General features: G+C 37.3%; 1 protein-coding gene across 2 annotated transcripts; it reads left to right on the plus strand.

Moving 5' to 3' along the window:
* Window positions 1-601: 601 nt before the first annotated feature.
* On the plus strand, window positions 602-27,436 carry slc38a3b (solute carrier family 38 member 3b). 2 transcript variants are annotated; one of them, XM_013273251.3, is made up of 17 exons: window positions 604-925; window positions 11,134-11,299; window positions 11,659-11,679; window positions 11,842-11,923; window positions 12,026-12,141; window positions 14,364-14,437; window positions 14,957-15,049; window positions 16,681-16,762; window positions 20,285-20,367; window positions 21,836-21,894; window positions 22,255-22,428; window positions 22,606-22,685; window positions 22,768-22,868; window positions 23,350-23,474; window positions 23,567-23,711; window positions 24,269-24,372; window positions 24,491-27,436. In XM_013273251.3, the coding sequence occupies exons 2-17, from the start codon at window positions 11,196-11,198 to the stop codon at window positions 24,593-24,595; spliced, it is 1,548 nt and encodes a 515-aa protein (XP_013128705.1). In that variant the 5' UTR covers window positions 604-925; window positions 11,134-11,195; the 3' UTR covers window positions 24,596-27,436. The 2 variants fall into 2 exon arrangements, with proteins under 2 accessions (XP_003448380.1, XP_013128705.1); XM_003448332.5 differs by lacking the exon at window positions 11,659-11,679 and having other exon boundaries at window positions 602-925.
* Window positions 27,437-27,871: the final 435 nt, after the last annotated feature.

Here is a 27,871-nt window from a genome sequence, read left to right on the forward strand (position 1 = left end):
GTATTTCATTTTATTCCTTTTATGGTCTATTCTACTGAATTCTGATAATTGTCTGTATTTGTGCAGCTGCTGGCTGGTGATATTTCAGGTTAAGATATCCTCAACTTTAATAACTGATACCTGCACCAAAACCACATCTCAAATCAATTTGTTGATTTAGATTTTTAAAAATAAATAAATAAAAGAAAGTGTGATCCATTGGTAAATAATGCCAGAAGCAAACAAGTGACCTTCTCACCTCACAGTTTTTTTGTGAGCGAGCAGAGGAAACCACTGGATCCAACACAAGACATACACAATTTAAGAAAAATAATGTAGTAATACAGCTTTTCAGTGCAGGAACCATGGTATGCGGAATATAGTGAGACAAAGATGGACGCGCATATTTGACACTGTCGGGCTTTTAAAAGCTCTCAGCCAATTAGGACATGTATGTGAAACTTAGCAGGACGTCTCCTCTATTATCAGACAGATCTAAAGAGCCGTGTAGTTAAGTTCTTCATTCCAAAGACTTGAGTAATCACTGCTTGCTGAAAGTCAGATTTTTTTTTTCTCATATTCGCTCACAGGCTCACTCACAGACCAAAGTGGCTGAAAACTACAGCGAGCAGCGCAGCTAAATAACCGGCGGGGGCGGCGGGGGTTGCAAAGGAGGCGGACCTACGACGACCCCCACAGTTGGAGCTTCAAATGGTTTTACAATGCAGACCATCTCTCAAAGAACAGTTTGTAGCCACTGCATTGGAAAGAGACGGCACAAATGTGCGTAAAAACCCACGAATACAGATAGACAGATAGATGGGCAACTCTCACCTTCCCTGAGGAAAAGAAAGACACGCGAAACGCACGCAAGGAGACCGAGGTCATCAGAGTGTTCCCACTTACCAGCGGAATTATCGTGGAAGCTTCGTGACACGAGCTTTTGGTAAGACTTCATAATCCTGTCTTTTGTTTTATTTATTTATTTATTTATTTATTTATTCTTTAGGGGAATGGCTTTGTGACTTGTTGTGACTGACATTTTTCCAGGTTTTTCAGCCTTCACAGAGAGGTGGACACTTGTAAAATAACACTTTAAACCTTTATAACAATCTTTAGATTTTCATTCAACCACGCAGGAATACAGTAATCTAAGGGAAAAGCAATGAAAACGCGAAGAAGACATAAAGGAAATTGTAGCTTCACTCTTTGGGTATATGGCATATAGCTTTGTTTCCTATAGGACTGCGGTCAAGTGAGCCCTCACTTACGAAGTTACAGGGGAGTGATCAATAAAGAAAGAATAGCATGCTCGGTCCCTCTGGAGTGAGCGCCAAGAGCAGATGTCACGACCATGTGTTTCATCCAGAGCGACAAACTGATGCTCATCCATTGTTGTACTGAATCTTTCTTAAATATAAACCGATGCGCCTGAAAGTTACTGTAGCGCAGTCGCAACAGGTAAATCCAAGCTGGACGAATGCCTACGTGAGCAGTATGTGACACAGAAACGGGTTCGATCGCTTATATGATTCTTATTTTCAGCTACTTTTTTTCACAGGAAGATGTAAGACTTTGACATGTTGTGACCCCAGTGTCCCGGTATTCTTACAGGTTGTAGAACAGGCTACTTCCCTGCAGTTTAGGCTGTAGCACATGCGGGCACATGGTATGGAGTAGCTAAGCCCTTTCCCCTTCCTCCTCTTAGCGAAACCATATCCGACGGAAACTAACATTTTTTCCGACTTAGTTCACCACAAGGTGAACAAGATCTAACAACGACAAGAGTGGATCAGTAGCTATAAACACCAGAAGGAACTAAGAGCAGCCCTTTAAAGCACTTTAAAGTTTGCCTCAGTTACTGTGGGCTGAAGATTAAGAGCGACCTGACTGGGATATCACGCTTTACTAACTCCATTTATCGCCTAATGTGCTGTTATTGTATGGGTTCAGTAGATATTGGTAGCAATTGTATTACATTTCTCTTCTACGTTGTGTCACTGAGGTTTTTGTGAACTAAATATTCGCTGCTTTTCTGTTTTCTTAAGCTGAATATGTGTCTTGATTTGTATCAGGCTACTTCTGCTGTATTTCTACTTGATTTATTTATTTGTGGTCATTTTAATTTAGATAATGCTGTGAAATGGATTTTTCTCCCATTTTAAGTATAAACTAGGCTTATGTGTTGACCAATAAAGAGGCCACAGCTCAGTTAAATAAATAAATAAATTGTAACATAAATACATTTAAAATTAGCCATTTTCAGCTGAAGATGCCTAACATAGACTGGTTTCAGCTACTTGACTGTGAGCATTTGTTTTGTGAGAAACTGAAAACCAAATGATAGTACAACAAGATGATGGGTGGAAGATTAGTGAGAGTGACACTTTCTTTTTTTAATGTTTGCATACAGTGTGCATTCTAGCTCTGAGTATATAATTAAGAATTTACAGCGGCTGTTTATGTTAGAAAGTTGCTTAACTGTAAAGTGTTCTGCAGCAATAATAACTATACTTACAGTAAAGCTGTTTTGCCAGGTGGCTTCATGAAGCTTCAGTTTTGTTTTGCTTTGTTTTGAAATCAGCATAACAGCTTGTGTTAATGTAGGCTAAAACTTAACAAGTGGACTGCAGGCGGCTGGCTTAGATTTTCCTTTTGCTGGAAATGTGGTGGGTGTGGAAATGGTGAATGTTTTTCTGCAATGGCTGTCAAGATCTTTCGACCCCCAGCTGCTTAAATGCGTGTGTTGACTAGATGTGTTCGACTGTGACATATTGGGAAAAAAAATTGTTTTCCAGGTAGCGTGAGAGAGGGTGTATGCTTTTGACTTTGGTCCCTATCTAAACCCCAGTGTGGGGTTTTGTCCTGGGGTCATCATAGTGCAGAATGAGCAGATAAGCCTTGTGCGGTGAACAAAGTGGCTAAGAGTTTGAGCAGGAACCTGACAGGTTGCACAGTGCGTGGAAGTCAGTGTTTTATCCATGTGGGGTGCAGCCAGCTGTACTCACGTGTCACATTAAAGAGACCTGTGAATTTTTGTGTTTGAGTCAGTCTAACTGTCAAGTGTCAACCTTTCATCAGGTTATTATTATCTTTGTCATGAGTCTCATAATCTTTGTGGGTTGAACCAGACTTCATCATGCGCCGGTGTCTATTTATATTGAAGTCATTAGAAAGTCATAGTCGTTTGTTGATATTGTTTATATTGTGTGGCAAAAATACATTTTGTTCAGCATTTTATGAGAGAGTTAAGATTGAAAAGAGAGCTCCAATTCTCCTCAGAGTGGATTTTTTAAGCTATTATCTGCCAAGTTTGTTCCCTGTGGATGAATCTGTGCCAAATATGCGCTGACATGTTAATATATGATGACTGAAATATTCCACAATGAGCCATAGATTTCGTATTTATATTTGTACTTGTCCTAAAGAATTGCCTTGGCTATTTAGTCTGAAGTTTTGTAACCCCGGGAAATCCCCTGAACGACAGTTAATAATAATAAAATGTTAGATAGCAGCTGTTCAAGTTTCAGCTCGTTATTTCAATTTCTAACTTATAGCTTTCATGCATCATTTTTGGCTGCAGCAGACATGTTTTCCAAGGGGTGCTGAGTGAAATCTCCTCAACACCATACATCAGACAGAGTTAGACTGCCTGGAGAACATGAAAGAGTCCGATATTTCCCTCAGCAGAGACAATAACTGGACTTTAAATGAACAATAATGATAAATCCTGGATCTGATGGACAAAATTATTGCTGTGCGTGTACTGACCCACGTGGGCAAGATTATAAAAAACAAGGTTTCCCATTCCCTCGGTAAATGTTTAGGCTTTATGTCTATATCCCAAGAGCCTGACTTTACAATTTACTCATTAAAGTGGTCACTTTGATAGGTTTTCCTCATACGACATTATTACTGCATTCATTCTTCTTTCTCAAAACAGTGTTTCATGGAAAAATGTGAAAAGGGGCACTTAATCGTTTAAATCATAATATGAGACATAAAAGCCCTCCGAGACAATGTAATAAAAACATACAATATAAAACATTTATTAAATGTCTTTTTCTCCATGTAGTAACAATGAATCAAAATATCCGTAGGCCTTTAAGCCAGGGTACCTGCTGTAATGCTTCCACTGCAATCACTTGATTCTTGCATTGATGTCACATTTAATCATTTAGTATTTTTTAACTGTTCAAACAGAACAACACCCTGCGCTTTCAGTAATTCACCAGTTAAAAATAAAAAATGCAACATTCTTGTGATGCAGTGTAAGAGCTGCCTGAAACACGTGCCCGGAGTATAATTGCTCAGTACTTCCCACCGCAAACTCCTGGTTACCAAACCAGAAAAATGTCCTGCAGTTTATCAAGTAGTCATAATTAATGAGAGTTAACTATTTGCTTAAATAACTTACCAAATTGTTTTGGCTAAAATGTTCTGAATCAAACAGCCCCCTTTAAAAAAAGCTGGTTGTAGTTACTTCTCACTTCCTTTTGATAACTGTAGGACATATTCTTTTAATATTAAAAGAAATATAGTTGGTTTATTATTATTGCACTGCAGTGATTTTTCACTTTACTCGTGTATGCCACAGATATATATGGTTAATTCTTGTTATTCAGAAGATCTTCTTTGTAACACCGTAGATGACAAAAAAATTAAATAGTGTTTGTTAATAAACACTTAACTACAGATGATAAATATATGTAATCTCTTATTCTCAAGGTACAAAGTCATACTACTAATCTTGGCCTATCTTGTTAGATAGTTGAAGTGAGAGGTCATTTAAAGAAAGCATTACAGTGGCTTTATTAACACTAAAGCCTCCAAAATGGCTTTAATGCTAATAAAGCATAATAATTGCATAATTTGCACAATTTAAAAAATACATCTATGTATTTGCTGGGTTTCAACACGATACAAAATTTTGTTGTTTTTTTTTACTACAAATGGGCAAAATCAGTTCAAAACCATGGTTGCAACAAATGTAAAACTCTTCTAAAAGGAACAAGACATTACTTATAACTCAAGCTGTCTTTGAAGCATCCTGGTTAAACTCATTTGAAGTATCTTTTATTGTCTTCTTTCCTTGGTGACTTTGTTCTGTGTTATCAAGCCTGAAACCCGGTGCTGCTTTCTATAACTGCATATGTGCGCTTGTCTTTTGTATTTTGTTTCTTTGTGTTTTCATCATAAATCCACATACATTTGAGTGTTTTTATCTTGTGTGTTAAACACAGTGACTATATAATGATTGTATAATAAAATGTGAATCATAAATAAAATTTCCTACTCTTTTTTTAAATTTTGCTTTGTTGTAGTCTATAACATTTTACATCTAGCATTAATTATAAAGATTGCAGACAGGAGAAACTGGGAAAACTTGCATAAATAATCATAAATAATAGCAGTTATATCTACTCGGACCTGTACAGGTGTTATGCTTGTACTGACTTCCTTTGGAACAATTCGGGATGTATCAATTAGGCTTAAAATAAATTTGACCTTTTATGGTTCCTAGATCCTAAAGTGTCAGCCTCTGGGATGTGTAACTCACAACTTCGCCTACCATCAGGGTGCACCTGAACACCCGCACTGATGAAATATGGGGAAGTTTGTTGGGCTGTTTGCTATTGCTCTACAAATCATCCTTTATCGGACAACTGAGCTTAATGTTTTCTACTAAATCTTTGTACAAACACAGACTGTATTGTCTGCTTGCACAACTGCACATTGAATTATGTCCTTGTGTGCTTTCTAGTGGTGGTGCTTCATTTTATGACCCTTTAAATGATTTAGGCAGCTTGTATGTGATGACCAAGAAAAATAAGCCAAGATTATTTTATTGAATTTATAGAGGGCTCAACCTTAGAGATGGAAGACAGTTGTACCAAAGCATCAAGTTGCTTAAATAAATGTCTATCATGTTTATTTTTTACCTTATTTATGCAGTTCAGTAAAAAGGCAATGTCAGAACTACTTGGGGGTAGTTAAAGCTAAAAACAGAAATGTTTTATATTTAATGACACTCCCTTTTTTTTGTTCCTGCTGCTATTTTCTTTTTATGTAGTCTTTATTGTCCCTGTCTGTTTGATTTAACATACATTTGACTTAAGTTTCTGATACATTTCTGTGTTCAACTGCATAGCCAAAGTTCTTCAATGGTGATAACTTTTTGTATAATCTATAATTTATCTAATTCATTGTTAAATGAAACACCTCCATTTTCCTTCAAAATGAATGGTTAGAATACTTTTAGTATACTTTCTAGTCATTCCTGTTTAAAGTAAAATAAATCATCTGTTCTTTTGAACTACTTAAAAGGTTCGTGTTAATATAAAGGTTTTAGTTGTTGAGAAACCTATCATGATAAATGGTACGTCTAGAGAATATGTAATTCAAGTTCTGGCTGTAATGCAAGACATGAGCATGTGGTCCTCTGTCCCCTGGAAGCACGTGGATTAGGATGAGCTGGTGCTGCCAGGCGCTCTTGGCTGAACCTCGTGCCACATGCGCCTTTCTCATCTACATGTGCTTGCCTGCTCCCCACTGTCCCGTGTTTGTCGCGTGCATGCCCTGCTTTATGTCCTAGTGTCACAGGAATAGATGCTCTGGTTTTAATGATAAGAAAAAATATATAAATAGCTCCTCTTACTTGAACCTTTAACCTTGAATTGTCAAAAAAAAGAGAAAGAAATCAGCTAATCATTCACCCTCCCACTTGTTCAAACATTTCAAATGTCAGCTAAATATAGTTGTTCAAAATGATATTTTTCAGTTTTTGTCACTTTATTTCTGAAAACAAAACTCATTTGGAATCTATATAAAGTCTAATAGTTATTGAAATTATGTTAAAGCAAGTTTTACATTGATGCCTTTTGAGAACCAGCCCACATTTCAACATGTTTTAGAGCTAAATTTCCACGTAGGTGGGGTAATTTCTTTGGAAAGAAAATGACCAAATTCACATGTCGAATAGTTTTAGGAGTGAACGTCACAAATTTTCGTGGGACACAAATTGAATGTGTATACACTTAAAAAGCCTGTGCTTCTGGATCAGTGACAAGCTATGCTCTTTAAAATGATAGTGTTATATGTGTCAGTATAAAGAAATAATTTGGCTTTAGTTTACTTTTGTGTTTTATGGGAACATTTAAGTGGAAATCACTGGCAAATATTTTCTGTATTTGTCAAAGTTCTATACTGAGATATGTCCCGAGGCCTCGTCATGCTGATGAAATAGCAGCTGTGGCATTTTCCTAATATTTCCCGCAGTTTTCAGAAACTTTTTCATGTGTCTATTAACTTTTTGTATTGTCAGTAAAGTATTGACATCGAGGCATCTTTCAAAGCCTGCATATCTCCACCAAAAAGTTAAAAATATCCTCCACTGCATGCTTGAACTCAGACTCTGAATCTAGAAATATTATGTGGAGCTGGTTTGATTTGTGATATTTCTTTGAAAACAACTTTTTTCAAATTTAAAATGATATGTATTTGCTAAGATATGCTGCAAAGTGCCTCATATCTATCATATCTCCTTTTCACAATAATAAAGAATTCTCTGGTTTAGCAAAGCCACACTTCTGGTAAAATTTGTATACAAATCTGTTTATAACATTTGAGCCAAATGTTATAAACTTTGTGGTAATTTGAGTCCTTCTACGTCTGTAACTGGTAACTATGTGGTACCACAACAGTATGTTGTCTTTTCAGTACAGAGTTTGGTAAATCCATTAGGATTTATGGTGCCATCTATAAAAGTCATGCCCCTGTCCTCCCACCTCTGTACTTCAGTGTTGAGACAATATGGTAGTCCTGGCGAGCTTTGTGCCAAACATCCTGATGCCAAATATATTTTGTTGGTCAAGATCATGAGGAGCTCATTGAACAATGATTACCCAGTCATCAAATATTTCTTGATGTTCTTTAGCTAAATTGAATCTTGCAGTTTTGTGCTGAAGCGCAAACAAGGGTCAGACGCCGTCTGCTGAGACTGACATTGTGCAACGTCCTTAACATTGTCCACACTGTCACAGAAACACTGACTTCCATTGATAATCCCTGTGCCAAGTCTGAAGCGCTTTCCCTTCTCATATTCACTTGAGCTGTCTGTGGTGTGATCTTAGTAGGACTACCATTGCGGCTCTGATTAGTGTTATGAATCGATTTATATTCCCAATTTCTCCTGCAACTGTGTTTTCACATATTTTTAGTCGGCCACCTCTGCTCTTGTAGCCTTTTTAAAGTTTCATCAGACTTTTTATTTCCCCTGGCAGCTCTTTCCATACTTTTGAATAAGGAAATAAATGAGAAAGTTTAAATGTTCATGGGTTATTTTATAAGAGTGTTCTCAGTTGCACTCAGTCTTGTTTCAGTGATCACACGACCACACGCACACACGTGCACACTCACTTTGTTGCATGTGTTTCGACACTAAGACCTCTATTTTCATTCCCTCTAAGTGAGGTTTTTTAGTGATTGTAAGAGGAAATTATGTACTTGTAACATTAGAAATAATGCAATAATTTAGAGATAATACAGTCTTGAATAATTTGACATTTAACTGATATTGCCTAACCTTAACCATAATACCTTTTTATGGTTGTGGTTAGATTATGCTTTTTCTTGCATTAACAGTTTTCTCATTTTTTAACGAACCAAACTGAGATTTTCCTTACTTTTCATGGTACTCTATGCAGCCCTGTGAAACACAGAGTAGTCTATGTTTCAGTAATTTTTAGATCCACCTTTAGCACTGATAACTCAAAGTAATAATTTTTTGTTTGACTTTATCAGTCTCTCCCATTATTGAGGAGGAATTTTGGCCCACTCTTCTTATTAATAACACTGCTTCAGTTCATTTACATTTGTAACCATTCATTTATGGGCAGATTGTTCAGGTCTCGCAGCAGCATTTCAATCAGGTTGAGGTCTGGACTTTGACTGTGTCATTGCAACATCTTGATTCTTTTCTTTTTTAGCCATTCTGCTGTAGATTTGCTGCTGTGCTTGGGATCATTATCCAGTTGTGGGCCAAGATTTTTGCTGTAGGACAGATGGCCTCACATTTAGAGTACTTTGGCATACGGACAGCAAGGTGCCCACGACCTGTGGCAAACGGCAAGCCCAAATTATCTCGACGACTGTGTTTGGCAGCTGGTATGAGGTGTTTGTGCTGATATGTTGCGTTTTGTTCTCACCAAGAATGGTGCTGTGCATTATGGTCAAGACATATATGTTGGATTTTAGATATATAGAGGACCACAACAGAACAGTCACTGCTGTATTTAGGTATAAACATGGTAAAGTCACAAGATAAAACAATAGGCTCTTGTTGTGTTTACTGTAAATTCGGTGATCCCATGCATGAGCAAACATAATGACTGTAGTTTCACTCACCGTGAGAGGCTCAACATTTTGAAGAGCTCTACATGTTTACATTTCTAAGTTTGATTTATTTTTGCTTGTTTGCGATTGCTTTTCGTGTGATGCCCACCACTAATCACAAATTATATCACAAAGTGTATTTCAATTTGAAAATAGCATTCACACAACATTTTCTCCTCTGAATTTACCTCACTGGAAATAATTGCTGTCAAAGGCCAGTGTTGCAACAGGAAGTGTTTACGTCAGGGGCTTTTAGGCTAGGGGATTGAGGCTGCGTTAAGGGACGTGGTATCATTGAGCAAATACTGACTCACCAGATAACATGGTGCAAGGTATCAGTAATGTTAGGTGTTTTTTCTTTTTAATTTAAAATCTAGATTTAGATCATCTTTTTTTGAATTGGTGAAAGTTATTCATAAATTTGAAGAGCTCAGTACCCGATTATATTGTGAAGCAGCATGCAGTGTTGCTTTGTTTTAGTCCTCTCAAGTTTCTTTCCTAGTTTCAGTGGCATTGTATCAATGACACTCTTTAATTGTACACTATGAATAGCCACTGCAGTGATCTTCTGGCAGAGAGGACACTGTGAACACAATTGAGCTGTTCTACCCTGGTCACAGCGGAAACTACCAACAGCACACCATTGTCTGTCTAAGTTCTCACTGAAGTATAGAAGAATATTTATTTGTGTTAAAAAGTCTGTGGTGTTCTTTAAAGAGCTATTAATCAAAGGCTTGCTAGTGATAAATGACAAAATTTCTGACTTTCTCTTCTGACTGTAACTGTGAATACAGCGTCCCCCACACTCACCCACTGATGCTACTGTTAAACTGTATAATTATAGTATCCTCATAATAGCTGTTTTGGAAAGCGCTTTCTCTGTTATTTGAAGCATTTTGTTGTGAGTGATCTGGCATCTCGTTTAATCATACTCATGTTTATATTCATCATGAAGGCCACAGTGTCATTGTGTGGGATGTCAGCAGTAGCACTAAAAATCCAGGGATTTGGAATATAAAAGACAAGAGCAAATACGGTTATAAAAAAAATACTGACTATGACCTTTGCCTCAGTGATCCTGACTTGTTTGTTTTGCTCCATTCTGAAGTTCTGGAAAGCAGAACATGCATCATCATATTTCATCCTTACATTTGATTATTTGCAGTTCAGTTTATGGACTGCAGAAACTTCAGAAAAAGAACGAATGAGGTCAGATCTTGTTGTTAGGTGTGTTGAACGTCACTCTGTTGACTCTGAGTCATTACTGTGCTGTGCAGATATATTCTGGATAGGAAACTTTGATAACGTCGTGAACGCAACATTTTGTTCTAATTTCTAAAAAGGAGAATTAGGCAAAAACAAATGACTTGTTTGTGGCTTGTAAAGTTTAGCTTTCAGTGACATGGCACAGATAAAGGCAGCCCCACAGCACATTTCTAGGCCCTCTCTGAAATGAAGGATTGGATATAAGGGTTTTTTCAGGTCCACCCTTTTCAAGTTTAACAAACCTGCAGAGATGTATATAAGGATATTTTTCACATGGACTAATCAAAAGTCTATGAACGTTTAGAGAAAACTTATGTTTCCCACAAGCATTAAAAAGTAGCTGATTGCCTATAACAGGCTGGTTGAAACAGCGTGTCTGGAGGGCCATTAAGCATGTTAAGTGTGCATTGTCTTTATGAAATGGTTTATCCAAAACAAATAAGCCCTCTTGTCTGATATGTTATCTGACTCATGTTTTTTCCACCTCTGCCCTAGATATTCAAGTCACTCAGAAGAACTGCTTTAATCGAACACATAAACCAAACAGAGCTTGAATTATGGAGCCTTCTCAATCAGAGATGAACATATTATCAAACGGGAAAAGCCATGACCTCGGCGATGATGTGGGTGTGCCATTGAAAACAATGCTAGATGAGGATCAGTGAGTATTCTTTCCTTATGAATGGCTGCCTTTGTTTAATACAGCTTGAAGCAAGTATTTTTTACTCTTTCCCTTTTGTCTTTCTCTAGTTATACTTGTGTGAAAGCCACAATCTCATAAATCCAATGAACCAATATTATTTTAAATTCAAATGTCGCTGCTAAAGCTAAAAGCAGATCTTTGATTTGTTTTTGTTTACTGTTGTCACTATGATAATTCTCCATTAATAGTGAAAATGATGAACAAGATAACAAGTGTGGTGAACCACATAAAGTATAACTTCATGCATAATATTTGCTTTTTTAAATGCATGTTTACCTTGTTTTTGTGCTCGCCTCAACTGGTGGATCCTTATACAGAAATGGCACTCAAACAGTCAGGTATGTTTGCAGAGATTTACGTCAAGGGTTTTCAGCTACATATTTGCTCATTACGTCACCTTCAAAGCACATGATTTGCTAGAGTCTGCAGACGATGTTTGCTCACTTTCTCAGTGGTGGATAGAAATGCCATCAATTAACACCTGTAAATCTGGCCTCTAGATATGAAGAGCCTGATGATGGGCTGGAGAACGAGGAATTTTTGCCCAACGAAGGTGGAAAGAAACCCATACGTTTCACAGATGTAAGTGAGAAACCCAGCACTTATAGCTATATAACATAGGTAACAAATTGGCATTTAATGTATACTCTGTTTTTTATTTATTTATTTATATTGCATTCACAGTTTGAAGGAAAGACGTCTTTTGGCATGTCGGTCTTCAACTTGGGCAATGCTATTATGGGTAGTGGAATCCTGGGTTTAGCTTATGCCATGGCCAACACTGGGATACTCCTTTTTTGGTGAGTAAATGGGTTCTAAAACAAAAAATAAAACAAGTTATGTGACATTTTTACAGCAAATCAAACTGACAGAGATGTCTGAATATTGTCTTGAACATTTCTTTTGGAGGAGGATACTTGTTCATCTTTTATCATTAATTAGATTGATATAACCCTTATTTCAAGCCTCGTACAATAGCTTTTACTGTATGGGGACAGTCTATTCTTGCGCTGTCAAAAGAAAAGACTATATCTATCAGCATATAGAAAGTTCTGTAGCAGGTCATTTCAGTTCCTCCCTTATGGATGGATCTACATATTTTACACTGGATGTCTTTTCTGGCACAATTCTCCTATTAATACTCCCAAATGGGAGCAGACTGGCTTGTGACCTCCTGAGGCTGGTTTTGTAACCCCTACTGGTCTCAACACAGGGATCTTTTGTATATTAAGGAAATGTGTTAACCAGTACACTATGGAGCTAGCATATGGAAGACAATTTTGAGACTAATTCTTAGAACTATGTTCGCATGGCAGTGCCAAGAAACCAGTGAAGACCTCAGGAAGTATCTTCACCTAGGAAAGGAATTCTCACATGGATGGAGGGAATCACAGAGATCTTTGTATAAGGAGTCATCCTAAGCGAAGCTGTCTGGCCCCACATTTATATTGAACAAACAAATGTATGACAGCTTCCCAATTAGTCTTTTTCCAACAATTTTCTGACCTCAAGATTTGCTATTCTACTGAAATGCAGTGATTAAATTGAAAGGGGGTAAACTAAGTTGTACTTCTCAAAGTAATCTGCTTTTTCAGTACATTTATAAATAGTACTGATTTATTATATGTCTTAATGTCTTGCAACACATTATATGCCAAGATTCGTTCACTTCTATTTATTGCCTCTCTTAGGCCCCAAGCCTCCTTGCCACATAGGCCATAGAAAGGCCACAGCTCAGAATAACTGAACCTCCAGACCCCATAGAGGCATCCATACAGACAGCTGCTGTCAGACCATGACCCAGGTTTTCCTAGTCATATAGTTTATGTTTAAGTAGCTGCAAAGAAGTGAGACTGGAGCAGAAAATGGCCTCAGCGTCTGGCTCAACTGTGAAAGCAGGCAGTCAGTTTAGTTAATACAGAGTAGCTCTTGTACTGAAGGAACCTATAGAACATACCTTATGAAATCTTCCTATTAGTACTTGCATTAGAACTGTATAGTGTATGATTAGCACAAATATAGTTAGAATGTAATATTACATCAAGCCAAATTTAACACATACAGAAAAATAAGTAATGAATAAGTACAGCAAAATAAGTAAGTACGTTTATAGATGTCTGTATTATAACCACATTAATGCTAGAACAGGTGTTTCAGCTACTGAAAATACATGATACTGCAAGGTTTATAGATCTGGCTGGAATAAGTATTTTAAACAGTTGCAATTAAAGTGGATATAAACACTTCACGTATAAATGCTAATTTACATCATGAAAAGCTGGACATAAGACATAAGTGCTTAATCCTTTGGGATTGTTAAAGTATTCTGATTCTGAAAGTTCAAGTTTTTAAAACATGTTTATTGCCATCTTGTGCCAGTAGAGAACGTGACATCGTGTGGTAGGTTTTTTGTGGTCAATAGACTTACATTAGTTTATGTTGGCTAACAAAACTAATAACTCAGGAGAAAATAAGGACATCCATCCATCCAGTCGCTTCCGCTTATCCTTCTCAGGGTTGCGGGGGGTGCTGGAGCCTAAAATAAGGACAGTAAAATAAAATAAAATATAAAAAAAATATCAGTTTTTCACTTTTGTGCTCCCCTTGGCTGCAACAGTGAGTTTTATGTTAAAACTCATGATATGCTGTCCAGCTGTCACTCGCTGTCTCTAAAGCAGTAAGTGGTTCTTCATTGTTTGGTTAGCTGCACTCAAACTGGAAAATCCACCTGTTAGCCATAATGTTTGGATTTGTAAAGCACTTTATGAATGAGATTAGTGTGTAGAGCTGGTTTGAGACAGGTGACAGGTGGTTTACCGAAATAAAAAACCTGGAGTCAGAAACTGATTTTTTCCTGTGTGGTCATATGTACTGTGCAGCACAATCAGCTGATGCAGTCAGTGCTATTTTATGACCACAAAATATCATGAATCAAAAAACAAATGTCAGGATAATAGTTGTATAGGAAATAACGAGTGTGGTACATACGATGCAGCTGTGTGACTTTTGTTTTTTGTCACAGGTTTCTTCTGACTGCAGTAGCAGCTCTGTCATCTTACTCTATTCATCTGCTGCTCAAATCCTCAGGCATTGTGGGTAAGGATTGTGTCATTTCTCAGTGTTTTGAAAAGAAATGGTACAATTACATCTTGTAAAGTTCTCACGTCGAAAATCCCTATTGTGGTTGCCATTAGAAAAGGACAGCTGATAAAGTTGAAAAGAAAAAACTACTCAAATTTAGCAAGAGTGCTTGATTGAAAAAAGGTAACGTGAAAAAAACTATATCAACAAATAAAGTATTCATAATTTAAATGTATTTTTAAAAGCCAGTTTTGTACAGAATAATTTGATTTTCAGTCATCGTAACTTGTGTAATGCCCTGTCTGATTAAATAAAGAAATTTTGTTTTGTTTTTTTATTCCATAATTTGAGGTTTCGCTGAGTTTAAATTGTCTCGGCAAATTTTAAAACTGGAAAAAAAATGTCAGTGTACTCTCTATTTATCTAAGTTGTGCAGTCATTTGTCAACCCCTGTCAAAGTGTCTCGTTGTGTTCCTTGGACAGAGATCTTTGCAAATATAACTGAATTTGTGATTGTTTGTAATCTGCTTACAGGAATCCGAGCTTATGAACAGCTGGGGTACAGGGCCTTTGGCAATCTTGGAAAAATAGCTGCTGGCACAGCAATCACCCTGCAAAATATTGGAGGTGAGGAGACAGTGTAGGTTTGGAACATGTTGGCTCATGTGTTCTTCCACTGGCCTGTAGCTATAAAGTGAATTCACTTCAATTCAATTTTGTTATATGCTTATTGCACCAAATCACCTCAAGGTGCCTTATACTGTAAGGTAAAGACCCTATAACTATAGTCAAATAAGCCATTAATATTACTTTGGCTTTCGGTCCTATTTATAAGTTTGGGATATGATAGAGTATTAACAATGAAGTAGCTGCTTATAAGTAGCTGTATTCCTTGTGATTTTGACGTTAAAAAAAGTTCCTCTTCTCCGTGAGTTACTGACCAGAGCGTTGTTGAGACAAACTAGGTCATACCTTCTTCCTTAAGCATGAACTACTCAACTAGCTTCTAAAGAAAAAAGCCATAGTTTACCCTGTTGATTTCAGAATTATTAAAATCACTAAAGAAAGCTAATTTTGCTGCTCCCTTGTCATAAGGGGTAGTGTGTGTAAATCACGATAAAGAAAATAATCATAATCAGTCATCAGTATGAGTTATATATTTTATAAATTCTAACACGGATTTCAACCACTTCTAAGCAAAGAAGTAGCCACAGTTAATGTAGTCACTTGAGTTAGGCCTAGGATATAGTGCCTCAGGCTGATTTAGATTGTACCTTTTAAAAAGAACATATTCAGAAATCAGTCAGTTTTTCTGATCTCTGGCGTTCCACAAAGCTCCATCATTGGTCCTTTGTCAAGTGAAACTGAAGCAATCCTATGAGTGTCATCAGGCAACACTGGCTTTTCCTAAAACCAGAGTCGGCAGATGAAAATTATCTGTGAAAGTCACCTTAGATTAGCACAGTCATTGATGGTTTTTGTTTAGTTTTTTCACTCTTTCTTTAAACTTGTCTTTTAAAATGTTCTTAAATGCATTTTTCAGCTCTATCTTGTACTTAATTATTTATTGTAGGAGTGCTTGATTATATGTTTTAGTGTGATGTGATTTAATGTGATTTTAAAGTGCCTCGCAAAGCTTCTTAAGCTCTAAATGAGTCCATACTGATTTCATAACTAGTTTGCTGCTACTACGTGGTAAGATCTGTATCCAGATAACTGAAAAGGGGAAAATATGTTAATGCAAACCGTAAATGCATAAGCATGTCACTGTGATCAGTCATACCACTCACTACCACTAACTTCACCTGCTGCTTCTAACCAAAACATTCCGACAGAAGTTGCAGATATTGCTCATAGGTATAACAGTTACATTATAAAGAAGCTACATAGCATAATTGTCATTGGAAAACTGACCTTATTTTTCAAGAAATACACAATTTTGCTTGAAAGGTTACAGAGTCTATCGTCCCAGCTCAGCTAAGTTATAATCTTAAACCTGTTTCAAAGCAATGAGGTTTTGGTGCGAATGATAAATACTGAAAGTAGTAAAAGTTAGTAAAACATCCAATTTCCCAAAAGTACAAAGGACGTGACCACAGTGTCCGCAGTAGTAGTGACTGCTGTGTCACCTATGTAAACATGATGTGGTAAGTGTACTTGTGTCATGATTTTTCTGATGTCTGTTTGGTTAGCGTGTGTACTTGCACTGTGGTTTACTTCACCACGTGTTACATTTCCCCTGTCTTGTCTTGTTACAGCTATGTCCAGCTACCTTTACATTGTTAAATCCGAGTTACCGCTGGTCATCCAAGCTTTCCTGAAGGCTGAGCCCAACAGCGAGTGAGTCTCGTCATTTATGTCCTTTTCAGTATTTACACCACCGGGCTAGCATAAGCACATGAGTCTTGCCTGATGTTGACCCAGAGCTGAGACACTGTGTGCAGGGTCATGGGGCCTGGCCCAGTTTGCAGCATTTACTGAGTCAGTTGGTTTGGGGGTGTAATGAGAATGGGAGCCTGGAATTGGCTGAACAACAGGAAGGACATGATTGGGCATCTGATACTAAAGCACACAACATCAATCCTCACTACTGTCAGCTTGTAGAGGCAAGCACTGTCCACGTCAGACTTATGCCAGAGACACGGTCTGCATAAGGCCACGGAGGACTGAAGTAGATTCCAGCTGTCTGTTTAAATCTAAAAAAACCCTTGTGCTCAAAATGGATTGCAGCTATAATACTTATGTGCTGCAGCCTAGAGCCGGTCATCTCTGAGGGCAGATATTCAGTAACTCAAGATACTCAACAGAATACTTTATTCAGTTCAATTTAGTTTTATTTATATAATGCCAAATAGCAGGATTACACATGTCAGGGCATAAGGTACAGACCTTCTGTGTTAAATGGGCTTGACACAAGATATTCATCTAAGCATGGGGCTTGTTCCAATTGTTGCTCGTTTGTGTATTTTAGTGGGATTTTTCCCTTACTTGGATAGGCTCCAAGCCTGTATTCAATAAGCAGAAGGGAATGAATGATGCATGGACTCATAATTACATAATTGTTCAAAAGGCGTAGGTGCTTCAGATATTTAAAGTCATAAAAAAAGACCTTCAGCAGTAAGGGGTCTTGCAACAGATAGTGTGGCAATCCAGAATCCTGACCTCAACATTATCAAGTCTTAAGATTAAGATTAAAACCAACTGAGACAACCTAAACCCACATAACAACTGCCGTTCTCTCGTAGTTCTCAACCTACTTGCCACCTACATTAAATGCTTATAGCCAAATGAAATAGATGTATTGAGCTCTGTAACTGCTCTACATGCCTTGCACAAAGACACACACACACACACACACACACACACACACACACACACACACACACACACACACACACACATAAATGACAGCACCAGGTGGTGAAAAATGGGGTGCCAAATTCTGAGGCTGAGCACGAGGATAGGTCAGCTCAGGGCCAGCCCTTTAGCAACGGAGGCACACACTGTTCATGTCCACTCGATGAAGCTCGTTGTCCAAATTCATGGCGTCACAGGAACTAAGAGGAATGAGGGGTGTGTAGTGGGTCGGCAGCTTTATTTATGACTAGTGGCTCTTGAATTAGAAAGCTATCGTGTGGTGGAGAGACAGCCAAGTGCCTTTCACTCTGCCTGAGTTTAAGTAGTTTATGCCAGTGCTGAAGTAGATCTGAATTGGTTGGTGTTGTTTTATGTGGGGTATGTGAAGTTTTTTTTGGCAAAATATAAAGGGTCCAGTGAAGTCCAGCACGTTCAAATGCAGAGAGGCTGAGACATTTGGAAACAATAGCCACTTTGCTGATTTTTTCTCTCTGCCATTTGGTTCTATAAAAAATCTGTTAATCCAGTTTATTCACTCCTTATCCAACCTAAGGTTGTCACTCTATGAGAACAGTGAAAGGTAAATCAAAAACTACTTTTAAGGGACAGAAAACCAAAACTGTTTGTATTGTCACTATTGTCACTGCTAATGCAACTTTGGAAGCTAAATGTTAAAATACTGCTAGTCAGACTAACACAGTTTACTTCCAAAGACTTCACTTGACTGAACTTGGATTTGAACTCTAGACTTGACTGGACACGACTTGTCCCAAGTGCAAGTGCAGCTGCATGTGAAAGCTGCTCTCGTTTGACCTACTGCCTAAAAGGCCGAAGAAGACATGACCTATGATTTGTGTAACTTCCCCTGCTTTTAAGTGACTCACCCAAATTCACATGCATGCATACACACATAAACACTGGTAGTGTCATAGATCGCACTGTGTTCCAGCATGTAGGACTGTCGGAGACAGCCGATCCTACTGATTGTGTTTCTTGCAGGGTTAAGAATAACAGGCTTAGCAGTGAGAAACAGGCTTTAGGGGACAAAGACTTTCCTGTGCACAGGATTTAAGAGACAGTTGACTTTAAACTGCATGTTTGTGTGGTCCCATTTGGCTCTACAGCTCCTGATGTTTTAAGTTTAGACAGGTAAAATGACTATAAACATGCTGTTTCACCACATTCATTTATTTATATTCACTTAGCAGATGCCAGATAAAGCACTCAAGTTCAGAGAATAACTCACTGTATGGATAAGTATAAAAAAGGCAGTGTAAAGTGCTTTGATAGATTAATCCCACTGGAAAAAGTACGGCACTGCATTCGGTTTATTTGAGTAGTGATTAAAGACAAATAAATGTTTTAAAAACTTAAATATATTATGTCCATCCTTTATTACACAGCTGGATCACTGTGTCAAATCAGTAAAAGCTATATCATAAAAGGAGTCAGACACTCTGCAGCGTCTTTAACTGCACCCTAACACCTGACAGCGGACAGGGTCAGCATTTATACAGTGGTTAACAAAGTTATTAGACCAAAAAATGATTTTGGTCATTATCAGTACTATTAATTTAGGGCACTTGGGGAATAAACATTCGCAGGTTTGCACTCTCTGAACCTGCGCAGGATGCGTCAACAACAACGCCAGGTTACAACACAGGTTACAACACACTGTAGGTTATGGCGTGGGTTACAGGATAGTTTACAGTGCAGGGTTTCAGCAGGGTTTGCAGATATAAAAGATACCACAGTGTAGATTCAACACAGAAGTATGAATTCACTGTAACACTAACATTTGCGTACATGTCCTAAGAATAAACATATACATGTAATCTCAGCCATTTAGGTTACACAACAAAGATGTTTTTCCTGAATGACTTTCACAAGATATTTGCTCAGAGTGAGAACATGTCTGGGGTCCTGATGATGACAAACCAGCAGAGCTGTAGAAGGAGACTGTAAATGCGAACACTAATACTTGTCCAATGTCCTTTTTTCTGTTTGAAAAAGAGAGGATAAAGTATCTGACAGGGACTTTAAGCTGATACTGGTAACATTTGCTGACTCCTTCAGTCCTAAGATGTTTAGGCACCATAGTGTTTTCCTTTACTGCAACTGTGACCTGTCATATTTATAATCTGAGTTATGCAACACACTATTCTAGTACTTCTGTCGAGAGTAACATAAGCAGACACATTTTTTCCACAATCTTGCGGCCAAGGGTGTTCCCAACAGGTTACTGTTGGTCTGACAAAATGGGGCACATGAACCATTTGGACCAACAGATTTTTAACAGCCTTGTGTCACAGATTTAGCCGCACTGACATATTTTAAAGTACAAAAACAGCACTAACTCTATGCTACATGTACAGAATGAAGAAATATGTTACCACCACACACTCTATTTTTGTCCCAGTCTCTCTGTATAGTGTGTACTGAGTCTGAGTGTCACTGTTTGAAATACTGAGCTTACCAAAATAAACTAGATTTTTCTCCAAACAGTCTGTGGTACTTGAACGGAAACTACCTGGTCATCATGGTCTCTGCCAGTATCATCCTGCCCCTTGCTTTAATGAAACAGCTTGGTGAGTATAATGTTGTGGGATTACTGTTTTCCACTTCAAAGAAAGCTGTTAATCTGTTGGAACATGTTATAATAATAACTTTTTACAGATATTTGAAAACTGCTACAAATTGCTTCACAGTTGGAATAAAAGCCATATATTAAAGATAAATATGCATGTTCGAATGTACAGACACATAAACAGGCACATAATTGAACATATGGTCAGAAGTTCATTCCAACATATAAGCAAATAGTTGTAAGCTATGGCCAAAAATAGAGGGATGAGGATTAAGGGAAAGCTAACCTATAAAAATGAGTTTTCAGCAGTCATTCAAAACAATTATCAGAATCAGCTAACATGTGATCTAATGCGTATATTAGACAGTGGTGATGTTTTTCTCCCTACAGTGGCCCTACTGTTAAAAAAGAAAACAAAAACACCATCTTCTTTTGAATCAGGCTACTAGGGCAACTTTAACCTTATTGTTGACACAATACTAAAGCGAGTGGGCAATTGCATATAGGTGAATGTATAGGTGTTTTCTGCATACACAGTGACCAGAGATAAAAGATAAGCTTGAAGCAGATAAAAAAGCCAAATTCACTGATCTATGAGTCTAGCTAGACTTCCAGGACCATGTACACATCACCAGCTGGCTTAACTTTCCAATATAAATAATAAATTATTTGAATTCCCCAAGAGTAAAAAAAAAGTAATAATATAATATGTAATATAATATACTTATAATCAATAGCTAGTGAAATAATATAACATATGTATGTTGTCTTCACTTAAATTTACAGTTTAATTTACAATTCTTTATTTTTAGCTTAATTAAATGTTTTTCTGTTTAAAATGGATCTCCGTGGCAGCTGGGCAAGGTTCCTGCATAACAAGTATTATGTGTTTACAGTCTGTATTAATAGTTAATATCCTTTTATTCAGTCACTCTTTGGAACAAAGCTTCTTTAAAGTAGTTTTGCTCCTTTTCATTATACTCCAGAGTAGTGGGTTTGAGGTTTGGGTTGTTTTCTTGCAGTGCATTTATCTAACTCATGCATTTACCAGGTTGTGTTCAAGAAATATTTTCTATACTTAGAAGTTATCAATTAAGATTATTTGACATTAATCCAACTTATCTAATGATTTTGAAGGCAAAGGTATGTACATTGCAGTCAAGCAATTAGTGCGTTCTTGTCCTACCCCTCACAGTGGAAACAGCGGGCTGTTCAGTTAAAAATAATTTCTCCTGACATAATCGCACTCTCAATTCCGGCATATTCTGCTCGTTAATACACACTATAAACATGATGTCTTTGCCCTCACAGTGCTGTGAGGTCACTCTGTACATTTTCAGGATGTTATTGCAGTAGCTTCATTTATAACAAGGAGCATCTAAAGCTAATGCAGTTAATAGTGGTTCCAAACAACACATAAATTCAGTCTGAGGAGCAGTTATAAATTTTCTGGTTCTCTTTATTTTCAGGTTACCTTGGCTACACCAGTGGGTTTTCTCTCAGCTGCATGGTGTTCTTTCTCACTGCAGTAAGTTGGTCCAACACACACAGTGGCACATCATCACAGTCACTGCTCACACAGAGCCTATTTTGCTCTGGCATGCCTTCCTGGCATACACTTTATGTTGCTAACTTTCCCATCCTTGTCTCTATTTTTGGTGGAATGTGTCAGTGTTTGATAAGGCTAATATAAGAGCTACTACAGACATCAGAGGTTCAAAGTTAAATCTGTCTACTTAGAGGCTGAGAGGCCCTAATCTAGATTGAAATGGTTTTTCTAAGTAGTTGTTGATAACTGGAGGATGTTTTTTTAATGACTGACATATCACCTTATCCTTATTTTTCATGATATTCCTGTTTGTTCTTCCACATGTTGCCACATGTGCAGGTTATCTTCAAGAAGTTTCAGATTCCTTGCCCCTTTGAGGAGTTCTCAGTCAATGGTACCGCTTCCCACCTCAGCTTGAACGATTCAGTCCATATCCATGAGTACAACAACGGTGTGGTTCACGAGGATGATGACTCCCACTGCACCCCACGCATGTTCACCATCAACCCACAGGTAGGCGGCTGAGATGAAGAACCGTTTGTATCTGTGGATCTGTATCGCTTTCGAATATTGAAAGCCAGAGATGCTGTGATGCTGTAGATGTATTTGCTAGTTTCCACACATGTATGCGGGGAAGCTCAACTGCACTGCTAATAATAGAAAGTCATGTGTTTATGTGTCTCTTAACAGACAGCATACACCATCCCTATTTTGGCTTTCGCTTTTGTTTGCCACCCTGAGGTCCTGCCCATCTACACTGAGCTACGCAAGTGAGTCGCCCATCTATAACCTGCAATGTTTGATAACATCTCAGTGCAAAATGTGGCGTTAATGTCCACTCTTTGATTTTAGCCCATCAAAGAAGAAGATGCAGAAGGTGTCCAACATTTCCATCTTAATCATGTACACCATGTACTTTCTGGCGGCTCTCTTTGGCTACCTGACTTTTTATGGTGAGGGCAATTTTCCCTGACATTTCTTTTACGATTGGTGTTTTAGTACCAGCAGACGAATACAAATGTCTGTGTTCAAATCAAGTGGACAGAACAGTGATAGATATTTGTTATTATTAAGTAAGACAAAAGGAATGTTGTTTGGGCTGGGACATAATAGACTAGGGAGATTACTTTTTTGTTTTTTTAGAGAGACAACTCAGATACAGTGTTAAAATGTTCAATATACTTTACAAATGTTGCAGAAAATTTTTGAAAATCATTTCCCTTGCAAAGAAATGGCTTTTCCCTGTTGTTAATTGTTACTTATTATGTGTGGGGATTTTTTTAATGATCCCATCCTTTACAGAATTTGCCTCTACTGCGTTACATGGAACCCAAGCTCCCTCTTGTGGAGATTGTTTGTCATGCTATGCTGTCTACAGTTACTGACCTATGAGCTCATGTGCAGCTAAACTATTTTCTGTTTATATTCCTGTAGGCAATGTGGAGGCTGAACTACTGCACACATACAGCCGGATTGATCCATACGACACTTTGATCCTTTGTGTGCGAGTGGCTGTCCTTACTGCTGTAACACTAACAGTCCCCATTGTGCTGTTCCCAGTAAGTGATGCCTTTTATTTCAGTCTTCATTTAATGACTAAATTAATATTGTAACATTATAGTGTTTCTAATGTGAGTTTTTTTGCCCACAGGTACGTAGAGCCATCCAGCAGATGATATTTCCCACCAAATCTTTCAGCTGGTTACGTCATATTGCCATCGCTCTCATTCTTCTCACCTTTATTAACATTTTGGTGATATTTGCTCCTAACATTCTGGGAATCTTCGGCATTATTGGTGTGTATAATACTGAACGTAAAGTTGGAATAATATCAAAACAGTAATGTTTTTCTTATGCTATGGAGTCTGAGACTCAAGAAGAGGGGGTATAACGCCTAAATCTCCAAGAGGCACTAAGGGAACTGATAGGTTGGATTTATGGGTAACTTCAGTTGCCATTTGTATACACACATACACACACAAACTAATATTAAAAGTTAAAAACGTGACCAGTGTCATGGACAAACTGAGAGCTTAAGTCAATATTTTTGTCCCACTTTGTTTTCAGACTGAGGTCATGTTTCATAGGTTACAGGTAAAAGTATAAAACATTAACTTTAGGGACCACTGGGTACTTCCTCAAAGCAAGGGTTTTCGTATAGAGTTCACCTGTTTTTGAATCTATGCACAGGAGCAGAAAAAAAAAGAGGATACAATAAATAAAGCTGTTTTCAGATTTTGCTTTTTTGTGTGCTAGCATGTAAAACAGAGGGGATTGGGAGGATGGGATTAGGATTAGGCCTGTGTATAAGTTGTTATGTTATTACAGCATTGCGTGCATTTTTATTTTTCAGGCGCCACATCAGCTCCTTGCCTTATTTTCATCTTCCCTGCTGTCTTCTACATCCGCATTGTTCCCAAAGAAGATGAACCCATGAACTCTCTTCCTAAGATAATGGTGAGGCAATGAAAAGATTTGCCATGCATTCTCGAGTAATTCATTACAGGAATTTAATGTTACATCATTTTTCAACTTCTTGATAATTAAGTCCGATATGTTTTCCCATCATTCTTAGGCTGCCTGCTTTGCTGCTTTGGGTTTCTCCTTCATGGTAATGAGTCTGAGCTTCATTATTATCGACTGGACAACGGGGGAAGGCCTTGCTGTTGGAGGACACTAAGTGCTGCTTCATTGTGTGTAGTCTTAGGAAAGGGGTGCATACTGTAAAACGGTCAATGGTTAGAAAATACCGTCAAGTAAGCAGGAACACACTACAGGGCTGCTAAGAACAGCTTCCGGGTTTCTAAATATATAAAACACCCAGTATAGTATGTGGGTAGAAAGGAATCACTCTTGGAAATCAGTGTAACTTTCTGACTGTAATTTAACATGTATCTGTACAAAATCCATTCATTTCAATATTTTATTATTTAAGTTAACACAGAGTAAAAGTTTATTTGAATAATTACGAATGAACAGGGTTGTTTTTTTGTTTTTTTGTTACCCTGTGTTAGTGCGATAACATCCAAGGATGCAGGGATGACAGTGAAATTGTCTTTCCCTGTTGTTTTCCCTTTACTCACACACACAAACAGCTGCAGCTGGTACTGTACAGAGAAAGACAGTATGATTGTCTTTTAGCAGGAAAGGAAACAAATTAAGATACAGCATAAACAAGAGACAGTAAAATAACATACATTTTATGTAATATTAGTTATTTTCCATTAAACGCACAAAAGAAAACAGTCAGATGATTTCAACCTGCACCAGCAGTGATCTGAACTGTTCATTCTCATCATTATTATTTAATATTATATAGTGAGGTGTTTTAAAGCCTTAGAGCATGGCTGAAATTTAATTATGTGCCTGCAAGCTTTTGCTTCATACACATAAACCAACAAATTTTATTCAAAAACTCGGGTGCCTTTTAGCATTTAACAAAAAGCACACAAAGATACAACAAAAGCAAGAGTTTATATTTATTTAGCTAACATGTTTTTAATTTCAAATGAAATATATTTAACTCTACTTTATACAATGAAACCAATAATCATGATACAGAGATAATTCACACAAATAATATTTCACTTGTTTGTTAAAATGTAAAGTGTTTGATAAAGAAATGCCTTTTTAATGCTTTTTTAGTGCATATAAGCCAACTGTGACCCTTAATATAAAGAGTTCAAGTTTACTTTAACACTTTGTAGAAGTTTATTTACCTTATTTTATTCCTTCTTCGAGGGTTTCAGATATAATTTCTTTACTCTACCACATCACAACAATTTACAAGTTGGATGATGACTGGGTTTAAAAAAAATAAATCTAAACAAGTGCCACGCTTTTCACGGATAAAACAGAACACCTACATGAACGTTTAAAGCCCAGTAATGAACATGTTATGTCCTGTTTCCAGTCTTTTTGCTCAGCTAAGCTAAGTAGCTCTACTTTTATATTTATCGTAAGATGTAAAACTTGTTTAATTTTAAGCAGCATCAAAGAGAATGTGTTTCTGCCCAAACTGTCCCAACTGTTCGCTCACTTTTAATCACCCATGGTTAAAATTTAAAGGATGTATTTGCCCAGATTCCAAATACATAAATAAATGGCCATGTAAATAGTTTGGTTGTACCCAGGTTTTAATAGGAATTTTATGAACAAATGTATAGACACAATGTATATATCTAAAAAAATAAGCAAATAAAACCAAAACGTCATCCATTGCTAGATACCGCTAGAAAATGTCATTTATAGTTGTAATTCAGTTTGGACCTCTGACCTCTGAGTTGTTGGGGTTTTTTTGTTGTTGTTGTTTTTTTGTTTTTTTTTAGCTCTGCCTGCTGGTAATCTGTAAAATTAAAATGAGTTAATTTGATAGATCGATGTGATGCTTTTGTTATTCTGTCGCATTACCATTGCTTCACTAGTTGATAGTAATTTGCTTGGTCTTGTTGGCCATAAACATGAAGTTAATCTTTTTGCATGATGTCAAGTCTGTTCTGTATTTGGTGTAGTGAGCAGAGATTTGCCTTCCAGCACTGTCACATAGAGATGTTAAGTAATAGCTGTACATTTGGTATCTTATAGTGAAGCGTACTGAAGTCCCGATCTGTTTTGTGTTACGTGTTAAAAAGTCGTTCTTTAAAAAAAACTCAGACATTACTGCCATTACGCTCAGAGAGAGAAGACTTTTTTTTTTAGTTCAATTCATGTGTGTTGAGGAATACCTCCCAAGTTTTGGCTTAAAGTGATCTCAACACCCATAACGGGTATGACTAACTACATAGGAGTATGCTTTCACAGACTACAGGGGCTTTAGATTATGTAATATATATAAATATAAACCATAAATTCACAGCTTTTAAACCAATGGAAAATTTTCTCATGGACAAAATTGAGAAAAGCTTATGACAAAAACTTCTACCCAAAGATGGTTTTATATTGTATAACAACTCCTGGACTTTAGAAAAGTCAAGGGTAAATTCTCAGTTTATTTATATATAACTCTATTTTCTGTTTTTTGTAGCAGTTTTGACTCCAGATTGTTTTTTCAGACCAATTATGAGCAGAAGAAATATTCAGTATGTTTTCTTTGTCCTTGCTTTTTCACATTTACTTGCTGTGCTCCTCGTGGTGTCAATGAAGGTTTAGTTTCATCAAGTTTAGTAACCAAAGTTACTAAAGGGATCTTGGGGTTACTTCAAGGGATCTTGCCAAAATAACAACTGACTACCTACTGCTTTAAAATGCTATAGCTTTTAAACATGTGCCACCACATGATATCAAATGTTAATCTGTCACGTATGTAAGCAAATCTGTGTGATATGTTACTAGAGCTGTAGTTCAAGAAGTTAATTATAACGTGGCTACAAGTAGATAACAATGTCTATGGACTTTGGTGACTTTATATAAATAATGTATATAAATGTATGCCTTTTATATTTGTGTTGCATATTTACAGTAGCTTGTAAAGTGTAAATAGCTGGACAATTTTAGTTTGCCAATAAAATAATTGCAGATGTTTTTAGATTGTCTTTCTTGGCCTCATTTACCCCGTGACTCAGTGCATGTTTTCTTTTACGATGTACTGCTCTTAATTTGTAGGCATGTTCTTGAAGGATATTCAAAGCTCTGCTTTGGATGATGGCTGCCTTTTATTCCATTCTCTGTCAAGATGATCCTGCTCTACTTAAGTAATGTTAAGATCTGGGCTCCGATGGCAGCCAATCAATGACTGTTAGTGCATCATTGTGTGTTTTGCTATCTAGGTATGTTTGTATTGTACTGGCAATATGTTTGGGATCGCTGTCATGCTGAAAAATAAATGAGATCCTTTCCAGATGGTACTGCATGGTGGATCCAAATCTGTTGTACTTTTTTGAATTCATAATTCCATCAATTTTGACAAGAACCCCAACATTACTAGCTGACATGCAGCTCCGACCATGACAGAACCTCC

Source organism: Oreochromis niloticus, linkage group LG5, assembly GCF_001858045.2.
Source record: "Oreochromis niloticus isolate F11D_XX linkage group LG5, O_niloticus_UMD_NMBU, whole genome shotgun sequence".
Taxonomy (NCBI): Eukaryota; Metazoa; Chordata; class Actinopteri; order Cichliformes; family Cichlidae; genus Oreochromis; species Oreochromis niloticus.

Bases quoted from the DNA above. Each gene is read 5' to 3' on its own strand.
- slc38a3b (XM_013273251.3), top strand. From the start codon at position 11,196: ATGGAGCCTTCTCAATCAGAGATGAACATATTATCAAACGGGAAAAGC. The intron at 21,895-22,254 runs GTAAGTTGGTCC...CCACATGTGCAG, and splicing joins TGGTGTTCTTTCTCACTGCA to GTTATCTTCAAGAAGTTTCA. The intron at 22,429-22,605 runs GTAGGCGGCTGA...GTCTCTTAACAG, and splicing joins TGTTCACCATCAACCCACAG to ACAGCATACACCATCCCTAT.